The 23,592-nt window shown below is 28.9% G+C and overlaps 1 protein-coding gene across 1 annotated transcript; it reads left to right on the top strand.

Moving 5' to 3' along the window:
* The first annotated feature begins 5,542 nt into the window (after positions 1–5,542).
* On the top strand, positions 5,543–22,183 carry LOC145839525 (tyrosine-protein kinase JAK2-like). Its single transcript, XM_082947123.1, has 13 exons — positions 5,543–6,970; positions 7,409–7,596; positions 8,502–8,647; positions 8,945–9,082; positions 9,334–9,595; positions 11,236–11,368; positions 13,113–13,286; positions 13,991–14,194; positions 16,369–16,516; positions 17,481–17,646; positions 18,754–18,981; positions 20,149–20,283; positions 21,499–22,183. Exons 1-13 carry the CDS (start codon positions 5,587–5,589, stop codon positions 21,640–21,642), a joined length of 3,450 nt encoding a protein of 1,149 aa, XP_082803249.1. The 5' UTR covers positions 5,543–5,586; the 3' UTR covers positions 21,643–22,183.
* Positions 22,184–23,592: the final 1,409 nt, after the last annotated feature.

Here is a 23,592-nt window from a genome sequence, read left to right as displayed (position 1 = left end):
TACTGTTAAAAAACACCTTAAAAGCTTTTATACAAATACTTTTTTTTAAGTTTTTTCATTTCTTGGGTTTAGTGATTGAAAAAAGTCAAAATTCTTTAAATATTTAAATGTAAAAGTATATTATTTCTCATTTAAATAGTCTTCTATTCTCGCCGAAAATTCATTGATGATTTCTGGCAATTTAGGGTATTCTCTAGGGTTAATTTTCTCAATTTGCCACCTTAGAACCAATATAATTTTTTTTTAAATAATTTAGTAAAAATGACAAGGAGTCTATATAAAAATTTACAGACAAATCTATCATGTGGAATATAACTATTTTCAGGTTTTTACAAGCAATATTTCTGTTAAAAAAATTGATATAATATCCTATCCCTGGTTTTTCACCATGACAAAAAAGACCATTTTGTAAGTTCTAGAAGGTTCTAAATGTGTATAGATTCACTTATTTTTGTTTACAGATCATTTAAGCTCCAAGAATGATGAGAACAGTTAGTATTTGTCAAAAATAGGAGGTGCCTTCTGTTGCCTTTGTAGTTATAGCAAGGAACAATTAATACTTTAGATTATGTTAAAGCTGGATTTCCTGTTGATCGTTCTCTTGAACAAACAAAACAAATATGTGAAGAGAAATGGCCAAATCGAAAACCAAATTACTATAAGGTTAGACAGGGAGTAACTAAGAAACCAATTACAAATGAAGAGCACTTGACTTTACATCCGCTTCACAGTTACCTCAGAGTTTTTGGATGGATCTATAAAATATGTTATCATGCTGTGGCTGGACATTTTAATTGATCAGAATCGAAGTTTGAAGAAATATCTAAAAGTCAAGGTGTTAATAATTTAATTGAGTCAAAAAGAAAAATTCAGAAATGTGTAGAAGAAATGTTGCTCTTGAAAAACCGGATCCCACAGGCCATGGTGGAACTTCTACAACAGGTAACATAGTCAAAACTTTGCTAAACACCAATAATAGGACTCTGCTGACAAAGCATATTTCTGATGTTAGTTTAAAAGAAAACATTGACAAAATTATTTTGTATGTTTCCATTATTTTATGCCTCATCAATTCTAACAGAAAGATTAATGTAGAGAAATACTCAGTTTTATGTCAAAAAACAATGATGCTGGTCATGTCAGTTAAATGGATTCTCTTTACACCAACTGCGCATACTGTTCTTGCACATAGTGCTGAACTAATTGACCAAAACAACGGTAGAGGTTTGCTAAATTACACCAAAAATGGATTGGAAGCTAACAACAAGTTTCTAAGACAAAACAGAATGAACTTTTCAAGGAAAACTTCTCAGTATGAAAATTTAACAGACTGTTTAAATCGATTATGGGACAAGAGTGACTACGATGTTAACAACACTTTAGACAGACTGAATTGCACTTATTGTAAAGAAGTTGGACATACTGCGCAAAGTTGTTTGCAGCTAGATGGAAAATTTTCATCATGTAGTTCAGAATGGGAAACGTTGTTACATATGCTTAGTGTTACTGAATAGAGTGTTTTATTTATTTTAGAAACTTAATTTCAAAGAAGTTTTAAGAACTTACTGTTTGACTTATATTTTCTAGTAAATTTAAAGTACTTTTTTAATCACAGGCTAAATTATTTTGTTTTTTGCACTGTTTTGCAACGAATAAATGTTTTTATTGTTCAAAATTTTTATGTTTTTTTTTTGATAAACTAGTACAAATGTAACATTATTAATAATACAAACTTTGATATACAAAGATTAGCCTTAAATTAAAAATAAACTGTATTTAGAGTATAGTTTCACCCGGCTTGATATTGAAAATTCATTCATATTTAAACTAAAATGGGAGTAAATGTAACTCTCTTGAGGTAGCCAATTATTCTTTTCTTTTTTTTTTTAAGTTTCTTTCTTTAAAGTTTCATTAGAAATTAAATTTTAACTATTTTTTAAATAAAAACAAACATTATTGTTATTGTAACACTAAAAGTAACTTTAAATTGTATTATAGTGCTTTTTATGACAGTTTTATGTCAATGGCCGCTTGATCCCCGTTTTCAGCCCACTGTGTGTTGGTAACTTAAGCAGGCATCATCAGCAAACAATCTCATATTTATCTCAGTTGAGGAAAAATATCATTAAAATATACAAGAAACAACAATGGACTCAAATAAAAACCTTGTGGTATTCCAACACTCAAAATTTTACTCTCAGACACAACATTATTTATAACAGTTGATTGGCTTCTATCTTATAAATAGCTTTTTAGTAAATTTAACATTGAAACTTTTTTATTATAACTTTCAAGTTTTTGTACTAAAATTTTTTGATTAACTGTACAAATGCTTTAGGCAAATCCAAAAAACAGAGCAATTTATTAATTTTTTCTCACGAGCCTCAATTAACAGTTTTTTACAAGTTGATCTTATTTTATAAAGTTGTTTCTAAACTTCAAGATGCTTTTTATCCTTAAAAAAATTCAAATAATTTTTTGAGATATGACCAGTCAAAGTCGGGCCGCATAATAGGCTTCCTATGGGAAGGGAAAACTAAAACAACAAAATAAGACTATTTTATTTAAAATCTATCTCCTCCTACACTTTTTAAGCAATCTTCTTCAAACTTTTACAGTCTAATATTTATACAATAACAAAAAAAAAAACGTTATTTTGGACTCAAAAATTTTTTGCAAAATCATATTTTTTTTGAAAAAAAGACTTTTTTTAATATTTTTACATAAAATTTTTATTTTTTTATACTATTAAAATTCATAAGTAACATTTTATTCATAAATTTTAATATAAGTAACATTTCCTGAAAATTTGAAGAAAATTACTTGAAAAATGAAGGAGAAAATAGATTTTAATGATTTTTAAAATTTCTGAGAAAATTGATTCCAAAAAAATTGTGGTCCATATGTTTGTATAGAAAACTTTTTTCAAAACAACAAAGTATCTCAAAAGTTAAATGATATTTTTGAATTCTATAAAAACTGGCTTGTAGTTTGTACTTTTAGCTTTCATATAAAAGCAAAAGTTAGTTTTGGTAAAAAAAGTGTTGGGCCCCCCTATGGCCTTAACTCACCAACAATCTGATTCAAAGTTAGTTCAGTTGTACTTTTTTTTTCAAAACCCATATTCTCATGTAGTACCTTACTCAACAAAACAGATTTTTTTTTAATCTCTCACACACTAAAAGCTCACAAATTTTTGAAAATGGGGATAAAAGAGAAATAGGTCAGTAGTTATTAATGTCATTTTTTTACCAGATTTATAAATTTGGATTACTCAGCAAATTTAAGCGACTCAGGAAACACACCATACTCGACACATTTATTGTACAATTTAGAAAGATAAAGAGAAATTATTTTTGCACTGAGCTTCACAAAACGAATATTAGGGACATCAGAATGCACACTTTTATTTGAATTCATAGTTTTGATATAATTCAGAATCTCACTATCAGAAATTTCATTAAAAGACAAAATCATTTTTTACTCTTTCAGATAAATACTTATTATTCTTTACATCAACAACATCTTTTCTCTCATTTAATAATTTGTCAGCAATATTTACGAAATTTTGATTCATTAGATTGCCTACACATTGTCATTCACAGTTTTACCACACTCATCAAGCACACCTTTAATTTTACAACTAGAGGTAAATTTAGTGGAAACAATAATATTCACAGTTTTCCATAATTTTTTACTATTTTGTTTATTCTTTTTAACTACTTGTTTATAATAAAGTCTCATGGAACATTCTATTACTCTGTTTAATATATTTTAATATTTTTTAAAAGCAACAGATTTTTTTTTGTTTTATCTTTAATGGCAAACTTAAACATTAAGTTTTTAAAGCGAATTGAGATACTTACACCTTTTTTTATCCATGGTTTAGCTTTTAGTTTTTGTTCTTTTCTACTTAGAGTTTTGACTGGAGCATGATCAAATACCATCCCACTAAAAATACTCTCAAACTCATCCCAACATTTATTAACAAATTAGACAAATCATTCAGAAAAAATCAGTTTCTCAATTTCACATTCAAGTCATACAGAAAAGCTCCTGAAAGGACTTCAGATCACAGTACTCATTTTTGGACTCAATTATCACTTCACTCATGTTTAATTTTCGCAGGTGAGCGCCACCTAGATTTGCAGAAGGTATTTATTATGAAAATAAAGTTGCTGCAACTCCCTAACTCTCTGGTTGATTGGATCTAAGTTTTTACAAATCTTTAATGAAGTGTCTCTTCTTTGAGCTACCTTGCTTTTCCCACTTGGGTTAAAGAACTTAATTAGCTGTTTAAGAAATGTAAAGCTTTCATGCAGCTTACGTCCAAATACCAAATATTTGTTCTTTTTTTAAACTATATTTCAATCTCCAAAATTGTTGAAAATTTAAATAGTACATTATATAACAGTGAATTAATGCAGTAAATATGAAGCAAAAAAATCATTTAGTATTAACTCATAATTTTTCAAATAATAAAACCTAATTTGAAATTGTTTTTTGATAAAAATGGAAATTAAATTAAAAGAAGCAGTTAAAATTTAAATGAACATTAATAACAACAGTCAAATTAACATTTTAATTTTAGCCTTGGAATAATAAATTAATTAAGTATACAACTTAAAAAGTCCTGTGAAAAAAAAATTGACCACTGCTTCCTCTTATCAAAATTGTAACCCTGAGTTGCTATGCTACACTTAAAGGCTAACTCTGACTAGAAAAAAACGTATAAAAGCTCAAGATAACTTAAGTTATTTCAGTTTTTTTGCAAAACTCATGCTAGTTAGGAGTATTTTATTAATCTTGGACTAGTTTCTATGATTTAAAAACAATTTTTTTTTTCAAAGTGCTTTTTTCTACTAAGTGTGATTTTTAATCATAACATATTTTTTTATGATTTCAAGCTTTATAAATACTAAAGTATTTAGTTTTTGGCCTTTTTTACTATTTTTGACATTTTAAGCTTCCCATAAGCTCTAGCTTGTTTTTTTGTCACTCTCACCTTTAAGTGGTAACTCTAATAATATTGTTGTTGACTTTATTTGGTTCTTACTACTTATTTTTTCAAACTTTCAAAACCCATAGGCTGACTCTGGCTAATGTGATGTAGCTCATGCTGATTAATTTTTTTACTAGATGTACTAATTTTTGCTTATACTATCTGGTGGTCTTGTAAAAGTATCTTGTAGCTAAGATAAAATTATACAAAATAGGTCAATTTGAAACCCTCAGTGCCTTAATTTTTTATTTTTCTTATTGAACTGTGTAATCATTTTGACACAGAGAAATAGTGTTCATTCAATTAGGTTGAAATATTTTTAAATTCTTTTTATACTTTTACAAACTTATTTTGTTTAATATTTTTATTTGCAATTTTTAAAGATTTTTATTATACAATAAGCTTGCAAAATTTTAAGAAAAAGTTTTATCAAATTTAAATTTTGCAGTTAACACTGACTTAAATGGTACTATTATTATTTTTTTCTTATATTAAGTACATAAGTAACAACTTTAATAAACATATTTTAATTTCAGAATAACAAGCATAGTTTAAGTTAAATATAAAATACTTGATGGCAAAAAATGGATGAAAAAAGTTTGGAATGTTCAAACAATGTTCTTTTAGAAGAAGAAAAAGTTAGAGTACGTGTGAAAGTACATTACATTCCTAACAGTGTGATTGCTAATGGTGGCCCTAACAACTATGAAAGCTTAAAAGTTGAAGCGAAGCTTAACAAACTTTTGGATAACACTAAACAGCTTGATTACGTTTATGATAAAGATGATTTTTTAGACAGTGTTTTTATAAAAGTTTTAGAAGACTGTTCTGTTTCTCCAGTTTATTCAAGCTTGTTTAGTTTAATGCTAACATCTAGTGGCGGATACCCACCACTGCTCTCTCGGTTTGGTAATTTACTTAACAAGTTTGGCAAGCTAAATTTTGAACTGAGAATAAGGTTTTCTTTTTTAAGTGAATTCTCTGTAAGAGATAAATCTCAATACTGTTACCGGTACACTTCTCAAAATGATTCAACCAAGTTTGTCATGAACGAAACCGTTTTGAGTTACTATTTTAACCAAAGAAGAAGAGACTTCATTGATGGAAAGTTTACAAAGTCAAGTAAAATAACTAGCAAGACAGACATAAGCCCAGAGCTTGGAGTTGCAGTGTTAGACATGGTTAGAATAGCACATGAAATGGATTGGACTCTCAGTAAAGTCCAAAACAAAGTAAACTTCAAAAAACTATTGCCAATTAACATAAAACAAGCAATAAAAACAGAGTCCTTTTTTTACAAAAAAAGAGTTCGTTTACAGTTCAAACACTACATCAAACACTTCAAGAGCATATTTACAGAGTTTTTACAGGAACGCAATACTCTGTTTGTTTACACAAAATATCTCAGAAACTTAGAGTTGGTTCCTGGTTGTGAGCAAAGTGAGAGTTTTGATATTAGCCATGAAAGTAAAAACATTAAACTTCTCATAAACGGAGACAAAGGGGTTTATGACACAAGTAATGAAGATAGTTTGAAAATAGATTTTAAAGAAATAGCTGACATGGATATTTGTGAAAAAGTAAATGATGATCAAGAAAGTAAACATTGTGTGTCCATTGTTCTACTCAAAGGAGGCATGAAGGATTTCTATTTTGAAAATGAACTGAAAGCAGAAAGCTTTGCTACTTGTGTAGACGGATACTACAGGCTGCTTGTTGATTCGCACTATTGCCTAAATGAAAAACTGACACCCCCACACGTGCAAAACCTAGCAAAGCTTTCTTGTCATGGTCCTATTAATTTTGAGTTTGCTGAAAAAATATTAAAGGAAGAAAGGCTGTTGAGAGTGGGAGACTGCTTGCTGCGTCAAAGCTCTCAAAAGTATGATGAGTACTACATAAATACAGTTTTGAGCACTGACTCAGATATTGAAGTCAAAAACTACAAGTTGGATCGAGATGAAAAAGGTTATTTATATAAATTTTTAGTAAAAATATCCTTTAAAATATTCTTTTTTTTTTTGTTTTTGTTGAAATTTTAGTTTTTTCATTATTTATAACTATTATTATTTTGTGTATGTTTTTACCCATAATAAGTAAGTTTTTATTTATATTAAATCTCACACATTTTAAAATCAAAACATATTTGACTTAAAAACAAAACAAACATAAAGTGTTTAATTTTGTTTGTATAATTCTGTCTAACATACTAGTTTTCTGTGTTATATAATTTAGCTTATAAATGTTAAATAAAGAAGTGGAAATTAAATATTTTATTTAAAACCGGGTTCCGGTGACAAAAAATTGTGACCTCTTTAAGTAAAATAAAATAGTAAACTGAACATAACAATGTTGCTTATCTATAATGTTATTTAAAAACTTATGAATGTCAAAAATTTTTTTTAGGACTTTTAGGTATATATGGTGAGGATTCGTCACATGAATACAAAAATGTTGAGGCTTTAATAAAAAGCTGTTTGAGTGGTGATCATGATCCTATTCCATTCAGAGCCCAAAATATAATTCCTCCAAGAATAAAGGAAAAAACAAATTTAATTATAAGACGAAGTTCGGAGGATCAGTCTAAAAGTGTGGTATGAGCCATTTTTAAAGTCTAAGTATTTTTTTAACATCTATGAATTCTGAGTTGTTATTATATTTGATTAAGTATTTTATCTGGGTGAGTTTTTTTTTTGCTTGTATACTAAATTCTTTTGAGAATGTAATTAAAAAACCTGATCATAACTTTTTTTTGATATATCTACATGTTTATTATACTTCCCAAGATTTTTTTTAAATTAAAAAAGTTTTGCGTGTTTAAAACAAATAAAATTCAGTTCAAAAAAACATAACTATAGAGAAATACACTAAGACTAGTTAGGCACAACATTTTCTCTTATAATCAATATTTAACAGTTCGAAGTCTTATAAAACCGGATTTTCTTAATTGGATTTAATTTATTTGCTTTAGAATGTTTATGTTTTAATCACTGATTTATATATTTTACACTTGAAAACTGTAATGAAGTTTTTATATTTTACTTATATAACTCAAAAATTTTTGTATACACCCTAGTTTCGTGCCATTAAGTGCCATTTTGAGGATGGTTTGATGCCCAAGAACCACGTCTAAACTATATTTAAAATTGGTGTATGTTTTATACTACTGAATAAAAAAACTTTTACGTGTATACTTTTCATGAGCTTGTAGTTTAAGCTAACTTTTTAGTTTTGTCTGAATCAAAAAGAATCAATTTAAAGTTTCTAATGTTGATGCTTACACTCATTTTAAGCACTTTTAAAAGCCAACTTTTGATTTTATATACAAATTATCCAAATCATTTATGTTCAATTTTAATTTCAAGTTTTTATATTAATATCAAACAAACCCTTCCAAGCATTATTTACACACAATTGTTGTGAATCGAACCTCCCTCAAAATAGGTTCCAAGTTTCGCCCGATTTTAGATAAAAAGTAATCCTGTAGTTTTAATCACAGACCGACAAGAACATCGCGGTCCGCTTGCTGCCCATCAAGGAGTACAACATAATCAGCTACCTGGGCCGGGGCAGGTTCACCGAGGTGAAGCTGTACAGGGGCAAGGCGGACATGAAACTGGTGGTGATCAAAGAGACCATGTACAGGTTTGGAAAAAATGCAGAGGAATGTTTTAATAAAAATATTTTTCCTGCAACTTTAAAGCAACAAGTTTCAAACATTTTCAGTGTAATTCTAACTTAATGATAAACAATCTTATAATAGAAACTTTTTATTTTGCATAAAAAAATTTTTACATAGATAAGTAAATAATGTTTGTTTACTCTTGGCCATATTTTTCAATGGTTACAATGCATTTTTTTTTCTTTTATTAAAAAGAACGTTATCTATAAGTATTAGGCTAATTGCTAAATAAACAAAGTAGTACTTAATAAAACGTGCAGGGAGGCGATGAACGGCTACCAACACGGGTCCGTGGACTTCTGCATGAAGCAGTGCGTGGATGATTCGTTCGAGAGGTCGAGGAATTTGCTGAGCAAGGTGGACACCAGCCACATAGTCAAGTTCATTGGCACCATTCGGTCGGTTTTCGGATTGTTGAATGTTTGAAAGTTTTGAAAAGAGTTACGAGTGAAACTAGATTAAAAAGATTCTCACAAGAGTTGTATGTAAAAAAAAAAACATTTATTTTTATGTTAAACTTAAAGCTTGCCTTACCTTATAAATTGTTAACTTTTTACCAGCCGTAAAAATTGTAAGCATATTTTTAATTTTTCCTCCTGATATCACAAACGCTTCCGACAACAAACATTTCAAAAAATCCCCGCAACAGAAACATGATGGTGCTGCAGCACGTGGCGGTGGGCAGCATCGCCTCGTTCCTGCGCATCCGCCAGCAGAAGAACGTGGACGAGGAGTTCACCGAGGAGTGGTTCCTCACCGTGGTGTGGCAGCTCGCCCACGCCTGCACCTACCTGGAGGAGCACGGGTATTGCCACGGCAACATCAAGGGCGCCAACGTGCTGCTGATGAAGTCCAAGCCTCACCCCCACGTCAAGCTGGCCGACCCCGGCGTCACCATCTGCTCAAGACAAGTTCGAACTTTTATCTAAAACTGTGTATAATAATATGCTTGTAGAAGAGTAGCTTAGATTGATGTAAACTAAATCTTGTGGAACACAAAGTGGACAAAAACATTTATTTTGACTTTTTAAAAACTATTTGATTTTTTTTTGATGCGAATTACTTTGGTTGTTTTCGACTTAATATCTTTAAAAGGGTTAGAAACGGAATATATTTGACTTGGTACGTGACTTTAAGTTTTAAACACTTTTACACAAAAGTCTAAGTTTATAAAAGTATTTTGACAAGGTTTAGCAAATACTCTTTCAATACTAATTTAAGGCCATAGGGGGGGTAGGCCATGTTTTTTACAAGTTGATCTTATTTTATAGAGTTTTTACTAAGCTTCAAGTTGCTTTTTACTGTTTTTAAAAATTCGAATTAGTTTTTGAGATATGACCGACCAAAGTCGGGCCGCATAACAGGTTCCTTATGGGGAAGGAAAAACTAAAACGGCGAAAAAAGACTAATGCATTCAAAATCTATCTCCTCCTTCATTTTTTAAGCAATCTTCTTCAAACTTTCACAGTCTATTCTTTATACAATAACAAAAAAACGTTATTTGTGACTTCAAAAAATTTCAAGTAAAAATACCTTTTTTTTGAAAAAAAAATTTTTTTTTGATAAAAAATCACTTTTTTTTTTTTTTTGTCATAATTTTTTTTTTTTAAATTATTAAAATTTACAAATAACGTTTTTTTCTCATAATGTAAGGAACGTTTCCTGAAAATTTGAAGAAGATTGCTTGAAAAATGAAGGAGAAGATAGATTTTAAAGCCCGTTTTTAAAAACTCGAGAAAAACGGCTTTAAAGTTACCCTTTATATACCCTTTATAAAGACAACCCTTTATATAACCGGTCATAAAAAAAAAGTTACTTAATATTTTTAAAATCTAAAAAAAGCATCTGAAAGATTATGAAATTTACTATAATATAAGTCTATATGTTATTTTTGGTCAAAAAATGGCTTCTACCCCCCCTATGGCCTTAATTAAAATATGTTGCTAAATAATTGTTAACTTTAGTGATAAGCAAGTATTTCTTTTTTTGTTTACATTTACATAAATACAATAACTGCCTGCGAAAAAATTTGTTTATGAAATCTGGTTTATTAATTATAAAAACCTTCAGTCACCTGTGGTAAACTTTCATTTTGTTAAAATCTACAACTCTTTTAACTTTGTTTCAAAAAATTGCCTGTTTTTTGATAGATACTTTTTTTCAACAGGCTAAAGAAACACCAAGTTTAATTAAAATTGTATTCATTAAAACAAAAATTTAAAATCAAATCGGGAAAAAAATAGTATAACGTTTTTTATAACTTTAAATTTTATTTTAGAAACTGCTTTCTCTTTCAAAAATAAACCGTATTCTGTAATATTTATTTCTACTTAAATAACTAAACGGTTATATATCTCGAAACTTAAAATAACGCATAAACAACACACTGAAAAATTATTTGAGAACGTTGTTAATGATTATAAATTCAGCCTCTTGTTTTATATAATTATTGTACTAACATATTCAAATAGTAGTATAACAAATGTTTTTTGACCTATCTACAGTCGTAATTTATCAGACAATGGTGGATTGTTATTACTTTTGTTGACAGGAAAGCTTGAGCAGATTCAAGGACAACAAGTATGAAGCTTGCTTGAGACCACCGTGGCTCGCGTACGAGTTTTGTGCTGTGACCGGCAAACCCCACATCAGTGTGTCTAGTGCCACTTACCCGACTGTTGCAGGTCAGTTTTGTTGTACATGTTGGCCATATTTTAATGTTTGTTTGACTTTCATTATGTACTTCTTTGAGTTCACTTTGTTTAATTAAAAGAAATTAATATAAAAGTAACTTGACTAATAAACTTTTGCAGTAGTGATGTTGCAGTTCTTTTAAATAAAATTTTCATAAGTGCTGTCACTAAGGTACAAAATATATTTTTTTAAAACTTTATCTTGTTTTGTTATAAAGCATATCTTGGTAATTTTAGTGTAAATTTTAATCTGCTAAACTGGTCTCACTAAATCTAGTTTACTAATTGTTTTGCATAATTATTCTATTAATGATGTTTTTTTTCGTCTGCAACATCTAATACATTATTAGCATACACTGTTATTGTAATTTTTTACTGTAAATTTGTAAAAAGAGTTAAGTAAAATTAAAACAAACAGTTGTTCGTTTTAAAACAAAGAACGACAAATACTGATATAGTAAACTTAAATTGAACACAATTGAGTTTTAAATTTTTTTCTCCTTTGAAAAACCTTAATTAAATAAAGCATGCGTTCTGTTTTTACTAAAAGTTATAGTTTTATTTGACGTTTTAGTTGTATTAACAGTTTGTAAGTTAAACTGTTTTATTAACACTAAATATTATTAAACAAGTTTAGCACACGTCTAAAATAAACATACTATTAGGATTTTATTTTGTTGTTTACTATATAAATAGTAAAAGTGTGCGAAAGTTCAAAATGTAGGAATTAGGTTAATATTTAATGGGTATGGTTGATACTTCTATGTTCTATGTTTTGTTTTTACTCAAAACTGAAAGTAGAATTATAAAATATAATTTCTAAAACCTAATTATGGAAAATAATTTTTTTGATTAAATTAGTTTTTAACTTTTCTCGTAGTTAGACTGTTAATAGAAATAAAATTTGTACATATACGCGTTAGTAAATTTTTATTACTTATTTAAGATTTACTTATTAGTTTTATACTTGATCTTTATAGTAATATATCGATTTATAGTATAACGTTTCTAAAATTTTAGTGATACTACTACTAGAAAGGATAATTTATTTTACACTTCTTACTAAAAGTTTAAAAAACAACATTTTAAATTACTACAATTTAAATTTTCGGCACTCTAAAAATAAAACCAAGCTAAGCCTTTGTCTTTACACATTTTTTGGTATCTAACTATTATCTTTCAAAATAGCATTTATATATGTTTGAAATAAACAATTTGTTAAGGTTATATGGCTGCATTCGAGAGACTTATGACCTCATAATTTAAATATGGTTGAAAAAAAAAGCAATTTTTTGATCTATGCACTACAGTATCTTAAATACTATTAGTATATACAACTGCTAGAAATATAAAAAAGAATTTATATCTTAAACCTCTAACTCTGCTTTTTTAATCAAACTCAGCAAACATTCGAGTGTCAATATTCGCTAATCTAATTGTAAATATTTATACATATTTTTGACGTCTAGCTTCACGCTCTCTAATATACTAACGGCAGGTGTTTACATAAACATTTTAGAATTTAATGCTTGCAGTTGTAAGACTTATGACCACACGGATTGAATTAACCACAATTAAAACTGATAATTGATTAAATATTTATTTCTTTAAGGTTCAAAATGGATTTAAATTAATTGTAGTTCCACCATTAACTAGTTAGAAAAATGTAATGTCAAGTTCAAATCTCCTGTGTTCTAAAGATAGTTGTTAATTACAAATAATAAAAAAATCACAGCCGACCGGTGGAGTTTCGCCACGACGGTGTATGAGATATGCGGCATGGGAAAGTCGGTGGAGTGGAACGGAAACTTTACCGCCGACATGACTCACAAGTACACCACTTGCAACATATTGCCCGCACCGCAAGTGTTCAGTGATAAGAAGTTCGACCGTTTGCACGAACTGCTCAGTTAGTTGGAATAAATGATTAGAAATAAGTTGATGGTCGTGAGTCATACAAAAAATTTACATGGAAACAGTACATCTCGAACTCAGTTGAACTAAATGTATTTTGTGGTTTTTATTGGTGTTTTCAGTAAGGGCTTATTAATATACTCGTTTATTTAAGCTTGAAAAATTATAATAAACAGTATTTTTTGTTTAAGCCATGCAATTCTAAGAAAGCTTTTTGTCATAAATTTTTCTTAAACTTGTAAATAAAAAACATTTTATATTTCTACCCAGGAAAATGCTGGTCGGTTTAAACTTGTAAAAATATTAGTTTTGTAATTTTCAAATTCTTGGAATGCTTTTTGGCATGAAAGTTTTCTCAGAACTTTAAAATAAAACCACATTCACTTAAGTAAATGTAATTTAAGAATGTTTTTTTTGCATTTTATGCGATTTTATTTCACCAAGTTTGTAAAAAATAAAAACACATAAACACGTTCACCTAGAAAAAGCTGCTTGAAAGCTTTGCAGTTCTAAGAATGCTTTTTGGCATGAAGTTTTTCACCGGTATGTTAACAAAACAAAAAAAACACACAAAATTGTTTTCACCCAGGAAAATGCCGGCCGGTGTTCATTTGTCTGTTCGAAATTACAAAAAAGATACAATAATTCTACTTAATTGAGTTTAAAACAAATTGGTGTTTGAACTGCTAATTTGAACAGGAAAGTGCTGGTCGGTGTTCTCGCCGAAGCGGCCTCCCTTCCGCGTCATCCTGCGCCACCTGAGGTCGCTAATGGGCGGGGCGGCGTCGGAAGTGGACGACCGGCTGAACGAGAAGCAGGCGCAGGAGCTGGTACAGCCGTTCAAGCTGGACTTGGACACCTACTACGAGGACAACCTCAGCTTCAGGAAGAAGCTCGGAAAAGGTGTGTTTTCTGCCTTTGACTACAAAAAATCGTTCTACTTGTAAATAATTTTGTAATAACTGTTGCTCAACATAAATTAAATTTTCAAAAGTTTTTTATACTGAAAGGCAAAAATTTTTAAAACAACCGACAAATCTGTTATTAAATCTAAAATTTTTAGATTTACTTGACATTAACACTACGCGTAAAAATCATTGCTACTTCCTTACAAATTAATTCATATTACGATTAAAACTAACATTAAGTTTTTTAATTTTAACTGTTCAAAATTTTTATTGTTTTACTAAATTTCTTCTATTAAACACAGATCTAAATTTGTAACATTTTACATCGAAATTTAAAAGAACCTAAACGCTTGCTACACATGGTGAATATATTTTACAACAACAATTTTTTTATTTTTTGTTTTAAAAAAAATCTCCTGTTCTTATTTTTATACTTATGGTTTTTTATTTGTGTCTTAATTTTGAGGTAAATAGTGTTATTGAGCCTATTTTAAAACAGTTATTTGATTGATTTTAAGGACATAGTGGGGGAGTCCAACATCTTTCTTATTTACCAAATTTAACATTGGCGCTTATTTAAAAGAATAAAAAATAGGTTCCGTTAACTTTTGAAATGTAACCAATTTTGTAACAAAAATCCGATATAATCGTATGAAATCAAAAATTTTCAAGTTTGATTTTCATAAAATTTTGAAAAATTCACTAAAGTTCGATCTCCTCCTTTATTTTAGAGAATTTTACTTTAAAATTTCAGGAAATGTTCTTTTTAATATTACAAACAACTTGTAGAAAGCGAATTTTTGAAAAAAAAAAGTGCATTTTCTATAACAAACAAAAACTAAAAATCTGTTTCCGACAAGTTGTTCAAAATTTGTTAAAAATTACTCTGAGAAAGTTTTAAAACAATTGCTCAAATACTCAAGGAGGAGATAGATTTTTAGTGAAATATTCTATTTTGTCTTTTTAGTTTGAAACTCCCATAAACAACCTATAAAACGATCTAACTTTGATCGCTTTTATCTCAAAAGTTACTTCGAATTTTAACAAACGGTAAAAAGTAACTGCTAACTTAATTAATTCATTATGTAAAAATGAGATAAATTTAAAAAAAAAAGTATTTTCTCCCCTCCTTTATGCCCTTAACCTTTTTTGACCGTATGAACACTTTTAAATGTAATTTTTTTGTAAAGTAAGACAGTTGACACACTTTTAAAACTTATAACATTTTGTTGATAACTTGAAAAAAATTATATGTCATACTTTATGTTTCTTTTTTATATAATTATTATATTTGAAGAGTACTACCTCAATTTTACGACAGCTTCAAAAATAAAGAGCGACTTCTATTTGTATTTATTTTTACCTGCTGTAACCATAATAATATGTTAACAATATAAAGAGGTTGCCAATTGCAACTGCATACACCATTGTACACTTTGTTGCATCTACATATACCATTGTACACTTTGTTGCATCTACATGCACCATTGTACATTTTATTGCATCTACATGCGCCATTGTACACTTTGTTGCATCTATATGCGCCATTGTACACTTTGTTGCATCTACATGCACCATTGTACACTTTGTTGCATCTACATGCGCCATTGTACAATTTGTTGCACCTGCATGCGCATTGTACACTCTAGTGCATCTACATGCGCCATTGTACACTTTATTGCAACTGCATACACGATTGTACACTTTGTGTTGCAACTACATGCGCCATTGTACACTTTGTTGCATCTACATGCGCCATTGTTTATTTTGTTGCAACTGCATGCGCCATTTTACAATTTGTTGCAACTGCATGCGCCATTGTAAACTTTGTTGCCACTGCATGCGCCATTGTACAATTTGTTGCACCTGCATGCGCATTGTACACTCTAGTGCATCTACATGCGCCATTGTACACTTTATTGCAACTGCATACACGATTGTACACTTTGTGTTGCAACTACATGCGCCATTGTACACTTTGTTGCATCTACATGCGCCATTGTACACTTTGTTGCATCTACATGCGCCATTGTTTATTTTGTTGCAACTGCATGCGCCATTGTACAATTTGTTGCACCTACATGCTCCATTGTACACTTTATTGCATCTACATGCGCCATTGTACACTTTATTGCAACTGCATACACGATTGTACACTTTGTGTTGCAGGTCACTTCGGCCACGTGGACTTGTTCGAGTACGCGCAGGGCAAGGAGGAAAGCGTGCTGGTGGCCGTCAAGTCGCTGAACAACCACACGCAGTGGAGCGGAAACGAAATTGAAACCATGAGGTCTTTGGACCACGACTTTGTGGTCAGGTGGGTCGAAAATGAGATTGCTACTTTATGCTGATTAGCTTAATGCTGTCTACTAAGTTAAGTGTATTTAGAATGAATGAATAATGTTTTAAGCTAACTATAATTAAAACAAAGCTGTCTAAAGCATTATTTTTTTAAAGTAACTTTGCTAAGCTAAAATAAACACGTATTTTTATGTTGAATCAATTTAGAAAGAAAAATAAAGTTATTATTCTGTTACTGTGATGTTAGATGTATATTTTTACGATGTACATGTTTCAAGTTGTTTATACACCATCAAAAACTTTATTTATTTTTATGTGTCAAAGACTGTGATAAAATATAACAATTTGTTTTTTCTCTTTAACTTTTTAAAGTCATTGGTAAATTTAAAAATTTCTGTACACTTCATTGTTAAAAAAAGTTCGTGCACACCTATATTTTAAAAAACAATTTTTGATTTTGTTTTAAATGAAAACATCAAAAGAAACGTTTCAACTTCAGGACTACATATACAGTTTTAAAACAATAACTCTCTTAAATCTAAGAATTTTTAAAATCTTATTAAAGTTTTGAACCTTTTTTCTACTTCCTTTTAAAACATATCAAAACTAAATCAATTTTATTCAAAGCTCTAAATCAGCGGTTCTTAACCTGGGGTAAATAAAACCCTGGGAGGTAAATTCTCTTGTTTTAAGGGGTAAATTATCTTTATTAGAAGTTATGTAAATTAATGTTTATTATTTTTCTTTTTAATTTATAAGCTAGTAACCGTAATTTTTTTTTCAAGATAAATGAATTCTTTAAATTTTACGGTTTTTTGTACTTAATTAGCTAACATTCAAAAATCCTCAAAATTAAACAATATTTTGTATATTGGTGGTAAATTTGGTAAAACCTTCCAAAAAGGGGTATAAAAAAGTCAATAACCGCTGCTCTAAGTTTACTTTTCTTTGAAATCAAACCGCAAATTGTTATTTTTCAGGCTGAAGGGCATAACATCGCCGTCGGAGCTGATAGTTTTGGAGTACCTTCCCGAGGGCTCGCTGTTCGAGTGGATCAAGCAGCAGAAGCGGAGGCAGCAGAGCGGAACGACGCGGTACCCGCCGCTGAGAAACTTGAAAACCGACTTCATCAAGTTTTGCGAGCAGGTTGGCAATTTTTTTTGTTTTACTTTGTTTAAGGGTTGGCAGCAAGCTTTTCTTGTAAAAACTCTAAAACTCAATAGAATAAACTTCGAGTAAATTTTGTTGAGTTTTAAGTGAATGTGATATATGCTCTTGTGAAAATTTAAATCGGCTGGTTAGTTCAAAATGTGAAAAAACAAAATATTTAAAATTGCATATATATTACAATAATAAGCCAGGTATGTTGGAATAGTAAGAACGTAAACTTTTAATTACAAAGAAATGGTATTATATATTTTATGTTATTGAAAATTTTTCAAGTACAGTCAAGAATATCTGTAAATTTGTCAGACTGATATGTATAACCAGTTAGTACTTTTCTTTGGTTTCTGTATTCCTAAATTAAAGTTATTAAATTAAGTTAAACTACATTTTAGTTTGTTAAAATCGTAAAAAAATTAATTTTTCAAACATAAATTTTGAATTATAAATAATCATTTAATGTATAATTAAAGATTTGAAATAATGATTTTATTTTTTAGTTTGTAGGGATAAGTGACAATTGTAATTTAAAAATATTTCGTTTATTAAACTTAATATTTCTTTCTATGCTTCATTAACTTTTTCTGTTAAACGCTATATAGTTATCAGTGAAAGCACAGTCGTTTTTTTAATTATTTTTGTCTGTATTGTGTTGAAATTTTATTTCAAACTATTTTTATTGTTTTGTTTTTAACTTAACTTAATTTAATTAAATTTAAATGTTTAGCTAACTGCTCTACTTTTAACCTATCCACTGATAGAAGAAGACATTAATATTAAAGTGACATTTGTTCTACTTGTTTTTTTTATTTATCGCGTTATCATTTTGACACAGCTTAAAACCAAATTAAAACAACTTTAATAAAGAGTTTTTTATACTTTTTTAATTTTTTAATATTCAATTTGTTTATACTTTCAAACATTTGTCTTGTTGACCAAACTTTAAAGTATACTTTCACAACCGGACAGTGTATAATAATTGAACTGTAGCTCGTTTATATTAATCCTGCGTTCACGCATTTATAACTGTCATGGTTTCAGATTTTTCATCGTTAAAAAAGATTTCAAACACGAGAAGTTTTTCTGCAGATAGCGGAAGGCATGGTGTACTTGCAGGACGCCAAGATCCTGCACAGAGATTTGGCGCTCAGGAACATCTTGCTTGCGAAAGACGACGTCACTCATCAGCTGCACATAAAAATTTCAGACTTCGGACTTTCCCGCCTGCTGCCCGACAACGAGTACTACTACAGGGGGAACCCCGATCAGTTTCCGGTGTTGTGGTACGCGCCTGAATGCTTGACTGACAATAAAAAAGTTCGTTTTTGAAGTGAAATGAGTTTGTTTATAATCGTCGTGCTTTTTTCTACAGCTCAAGTCGACTGTATATGATTATTTTTAAGTGTTAAAATCACAAATGTGAACTAATTATAAGTGTGAGAAATTTGGCTTGTAGAGGTTTACTTGCGATGTTTAATGAAAATTTAAGTTTTTTAAAAGCTGAGCTAAGTATTGGAGAATTTATGCATTGATTAAGAAGTTTGTTATACTTTTAGTTGGGAAAAAGTTTAATTTTTGAGTGATTTCATATAAATTTCTTTTTACAGGGTTGCCACTTTACCTGGAATCTTGGAAAAACCTGAAATTTGACAATTTAGGCAACAAAAAATCTGGAAAAACCTGGAATTTTAACAGTTTTCACATGTTCAGTAAGAAAATTTCGATTTGACTCAAAAAATCTATCATATAAATAAAAAAAATTTGTCATCATCAGATTTTTTTATTAAATAAACATATTTAAAGTAGCTTTACAGTATTTTTAGTTTAAAGTTAAGTTTAAGGTAAGAGACTTTGTTAAATAGTATAAAATTTTAATACTATTTAACAAAGTCTCTTACCTTATACTTAACTTTAAACTAAATGTAGACCCAAAAATGTGTACTTTTAAAAACTGGAAGTAATTTGGAAAGCCTGGAAAAAATTTTGACAAAACGAGTGGTAACTCTGTTTTAAGAGAACTTAATCGTTACAGAAATTAAATTGAAAGAGCTTACAAGTTTTGATTTTTTCTTATAAAAACATTTTAGATTTTTAAAACTTTTAAATGAGGGTTTCCCAAACTTTTTTATCAAAAGGCCCCTTTAAAGAAATTAAAAAAGCTATGGCCCCCTCCAACAAGATTACTCAAAAAACTACCACTAAAAACACCTAAGACCTCCTTTTTTTTTTGCATTTCATCATCAACTCCAGAATTTCTAGTGTAAGTTTCAAACTATGACCTCATGCCCCCCTTTTGTCCCTTTGCTACTCATGACTCCAAAGGGGGCCACTAGGCCCACTTTTGGAAACCCTGTTTTAAATACATTTCTAGCGCTTTAAGCTTAAACTGGTTTTGTGCTTATGCTATTTGTTTACAAAAGTACTTTTACGCTTTTGATCGTAAACACTTTACAAATGTTTGAAAAATATAACTTTTTGTTTCAGGTTTACAAGAAGGAGTCTGACATTTGGTCGTACGGAGTCCTGGTATGGGAAATGTTCAGCTACTGCGACAGTCCTTGCTACCCGGGAATCAGAAACACCCCTATCCAGCTGCACGAGTTTTATTTCAAACTAAAGGTACTGTTGTTGCTGTTGTTAAAACTATGTAAACTACTATATATATGAATTTATAATAATTTCAAAAAATCAACATTTATAGAAAGACTTGTTGATTTTTGGAAGTGTAATGAATTTTTATATATAGTATTTAAGATAAAGTCAAAAAATAACAAATAACGATTGACATACTAGAACAGGGGTCGGCAGGTCAAAAAGGAACGTTTTTTTATGTGCTTTGAAAAACATAAATAAAAACAATTTTCTTGAACAAAAAAAAATTAGGCGATAGAATATCCTTTAAATATAACACTAAAATTTTATTTTTGTGTTTCGAAAATATTATTATATTAAACTAATTAAATAAAAATTTTAATGTGGCCCGCGGGCCGCAGTTTGCCGACCCCTGTACTAGAAGGACAATTTGAGAAAATTGAATATTTTAGTTTTATTATTATATTTTATTACATAGAACCAAAAAATTTTTCACTCAGTTTATTTTTATAGGTATATAAAAGTTTTAAGCGAAAATTGGAACAGTTTTAAATTGCCAATTTTTTTGTTACAACCTCTTTGCAGTGTAACCGTATATTTAGGAATCAAAGTTTGAATTTCTTATAATTTATTTGATTTTTTTTTATAGAAAAAATCTAAAAATTAATTAGTTTTAGTCAAGTTTCTACTACCTTTAATTGATGTATTATAGTTTTGATCATAAGATGCAAAAACTTTAAGATTTTTCTAACTTAAAAAAAAACCCTGTGTTTAAAACTAAAAATGTATTAAAAAAACTTATCTTTTTATAAAATGTACCACTGGAATTCATTGAAGATAATATAAATTATAAATATTAAGAAAGAATACTTTTACCACATGTTTTTTCACAGTTTCTAGCGAAAAATATATGATGTGAAACTTCATAAAGTTATTATACTTCAACAATGTTCATTAATTTCTTTTTATCTTTTGTTATCTTAAAGCAAATTTTGTGCTTGACTAGTTTAAAAGTTTCTATATATTTGTGAACAACTATAATAAAAACATTAAACGTTTTGAAAAATTTAGACAGCCTACTTATAAAAGAATTGTTGGATAAACTTTTTCAAATTCTAGTTTTTACTCATTGTAGAAGAATTTAAATAGTTTCTAGTTTACATGAAGTTTATGGGTTTATCTTAGTTTTATAACTATGTATCACTTGAACACTGCTTTTCATTTTAAACTTCAATATTGTAGGAAGGGTTGCGGTTGAAGCAGCCGGTTGATTGCAGCGACAGCGTGTACGAACTGATGCTCCAGTGCTGGAACTTCCAACCTGAGAAAAGGGCGCCCTTCAGAACGCTGCAGTCCAAGTTCCGCGAGTTCAGGTCCCTCATTTGAATGGTTGTTTGAAAAACAAAATTTTGACTTAATGTTTCTGAAACATCCTAGAGCTCTCAAATATTATGTCTTAAGTGGTTTAAGGTAGTTTGAATATCTATAAAAAGAAAAAAAATATCTTTGGCTTACAAAAAGTAAATACTGAAGATAAGCACAAAAAAATGTTTTGTGCTTAAAATATTTTGAGCTAAAATCAATAGAATAAAACTTTGTAAATAAGTTTTGTATGAATTTATTTTTTTGTTTATTTACATCAGTAAACATGTCATTTTTCCAATTTGAACAATTATGTCTTTTTATGAACTTTTTGTTTAGTTACAAGTTTTTAAATTAATCAAATACTATTGTAATAAACTTTTACAAGGGTATTTAATTTAATGATCTCATTAAATGTAAATTTACCTAAAGTATGACAATTTTTGTACAATCAGTTTAAAAAAAGATTTTCGTTTTTATTAGTTTTGCTTAAAAGACCATATAAATGTAAGTACATGTTTTAAAAGTTTATTGATATAAACTTTATTGTAAAACTTTTATTTGAAGCCTCAATGTTATTCGCACCTAATGTTTTATTTTTATGTACTTGAAACGAAATTTTATTTTTTTAAAGCCTTCATTTTAAAATGTTTTTTCGGGCTTTACTATTAGCTTTTTTTGACAGTTAAGTACTAGTTTTTTTTTCTTGCTTTCTAAAGCTCTAAATCATAGATCAAGTGTAATATAAATATTCTAAACGTATGATATTATTTATTTTACTTGAACTACTTTGTTGTTGTTACATGAGACCGCATTGTGTTTTGTAAAACAATTATAAACATTTTATTTTAAGGTCACATGAAATTACAATCTTGTTTAAGTTGACACTCGACAAAAAACAGTTTGTAAAGTACTTGGATTTTTTTTAGTGCGAATAAAGTAAATTTAGCTTATTAAACTTTTAAATGTATCTTAATAAAAGTTTTTATACTAGTATTTATTTTACGTTTTGACAAAAAATAATATATTGTTTTTACAAAATTATGATAAAAAATTAATTTAGATAATTTACAAAATCTAACTTATAAATTACTTAATTTGTTGAAAACTTACAACGTATTCTCCATATAAAGCTAATAACGCAGTTCTAAGGAGTTTTCAAAGGTTGTTCTTTCCAATAGAATAACTTCGCAGAGCTGTATTATCGAATTAACAAAGAAAAACCTCGTTAGTTTTCAACTAATTGATTACTTTTTCAAATTTTTGTTGTTGCTATAATCCAGGAGTCGGTAACTTTCTGTAAATAGCGGGCAATGTTTCAGGAAAAATACTCATGGGCCCCCCCTATATAAAAAATAGTCCTTCGCGAACGGCGATTATTTAAAATAAGTTAAGTAATCAAGATAAAAATACTATTTAAAGGAAAATGCTACAAGGTAAGCAATGATATTAGAAACATTAAGTTTAGAGTTTTTTTTGTAAGTTTTTGCTACAAAAAGGCCGCATACTTTTGCTTTGCAGGTCGATTTAGTCCGCAGTTTGCCTACATCTTTTATAATCACAAAAACTTAATCTTTTGTAGTTTTAATTAGCAAAAACTAAAAAAAAGCTTTTAAATATCTTACTAGTTTGTATAAACTATAATTCTTTGTTTAGCATTTGATTTTAGTTGATGTAAAAAAAATCAATAAACTGTTTTTCTAGAAAATTTGTTTATTGAAAACAATACTGCTAGACAGTACTCTTAAAAACATTAACAATCAATTTATTCGCAAATCATAATTTAATTACCGTCAGTAACAATTTTAGAACTAGCTCGTTTTTTTATATAAAAAAAAGTTTAGTTTATCATCAATTAAATGACTTAAGTTGAAATTAAGTTTAGTATTAAAATCTACTCTCACAAATTGTTTTAATGCATACGCAATATATCTTTTTTTTTAAATAAATTAATGCTAGATAAGATTAGTAAAA

The sequence above is a fragment of the Thalia democratica genome, chromosome 6 (assembly GCF_965202585.1).
Source record: "Thalia democratica chromosome 6, ktThaDemo2.hap1.1, whole genome shotgun sequence".
Lineage (NCBI taxonomy): Eukaryota > Metazoa > Chordata > Thaliacea > Salpida > Salpidae > Thalia > Thalia democratica.
This window is presented reverse-complemented; position numbering and strand designations above follow the sequence as displayed.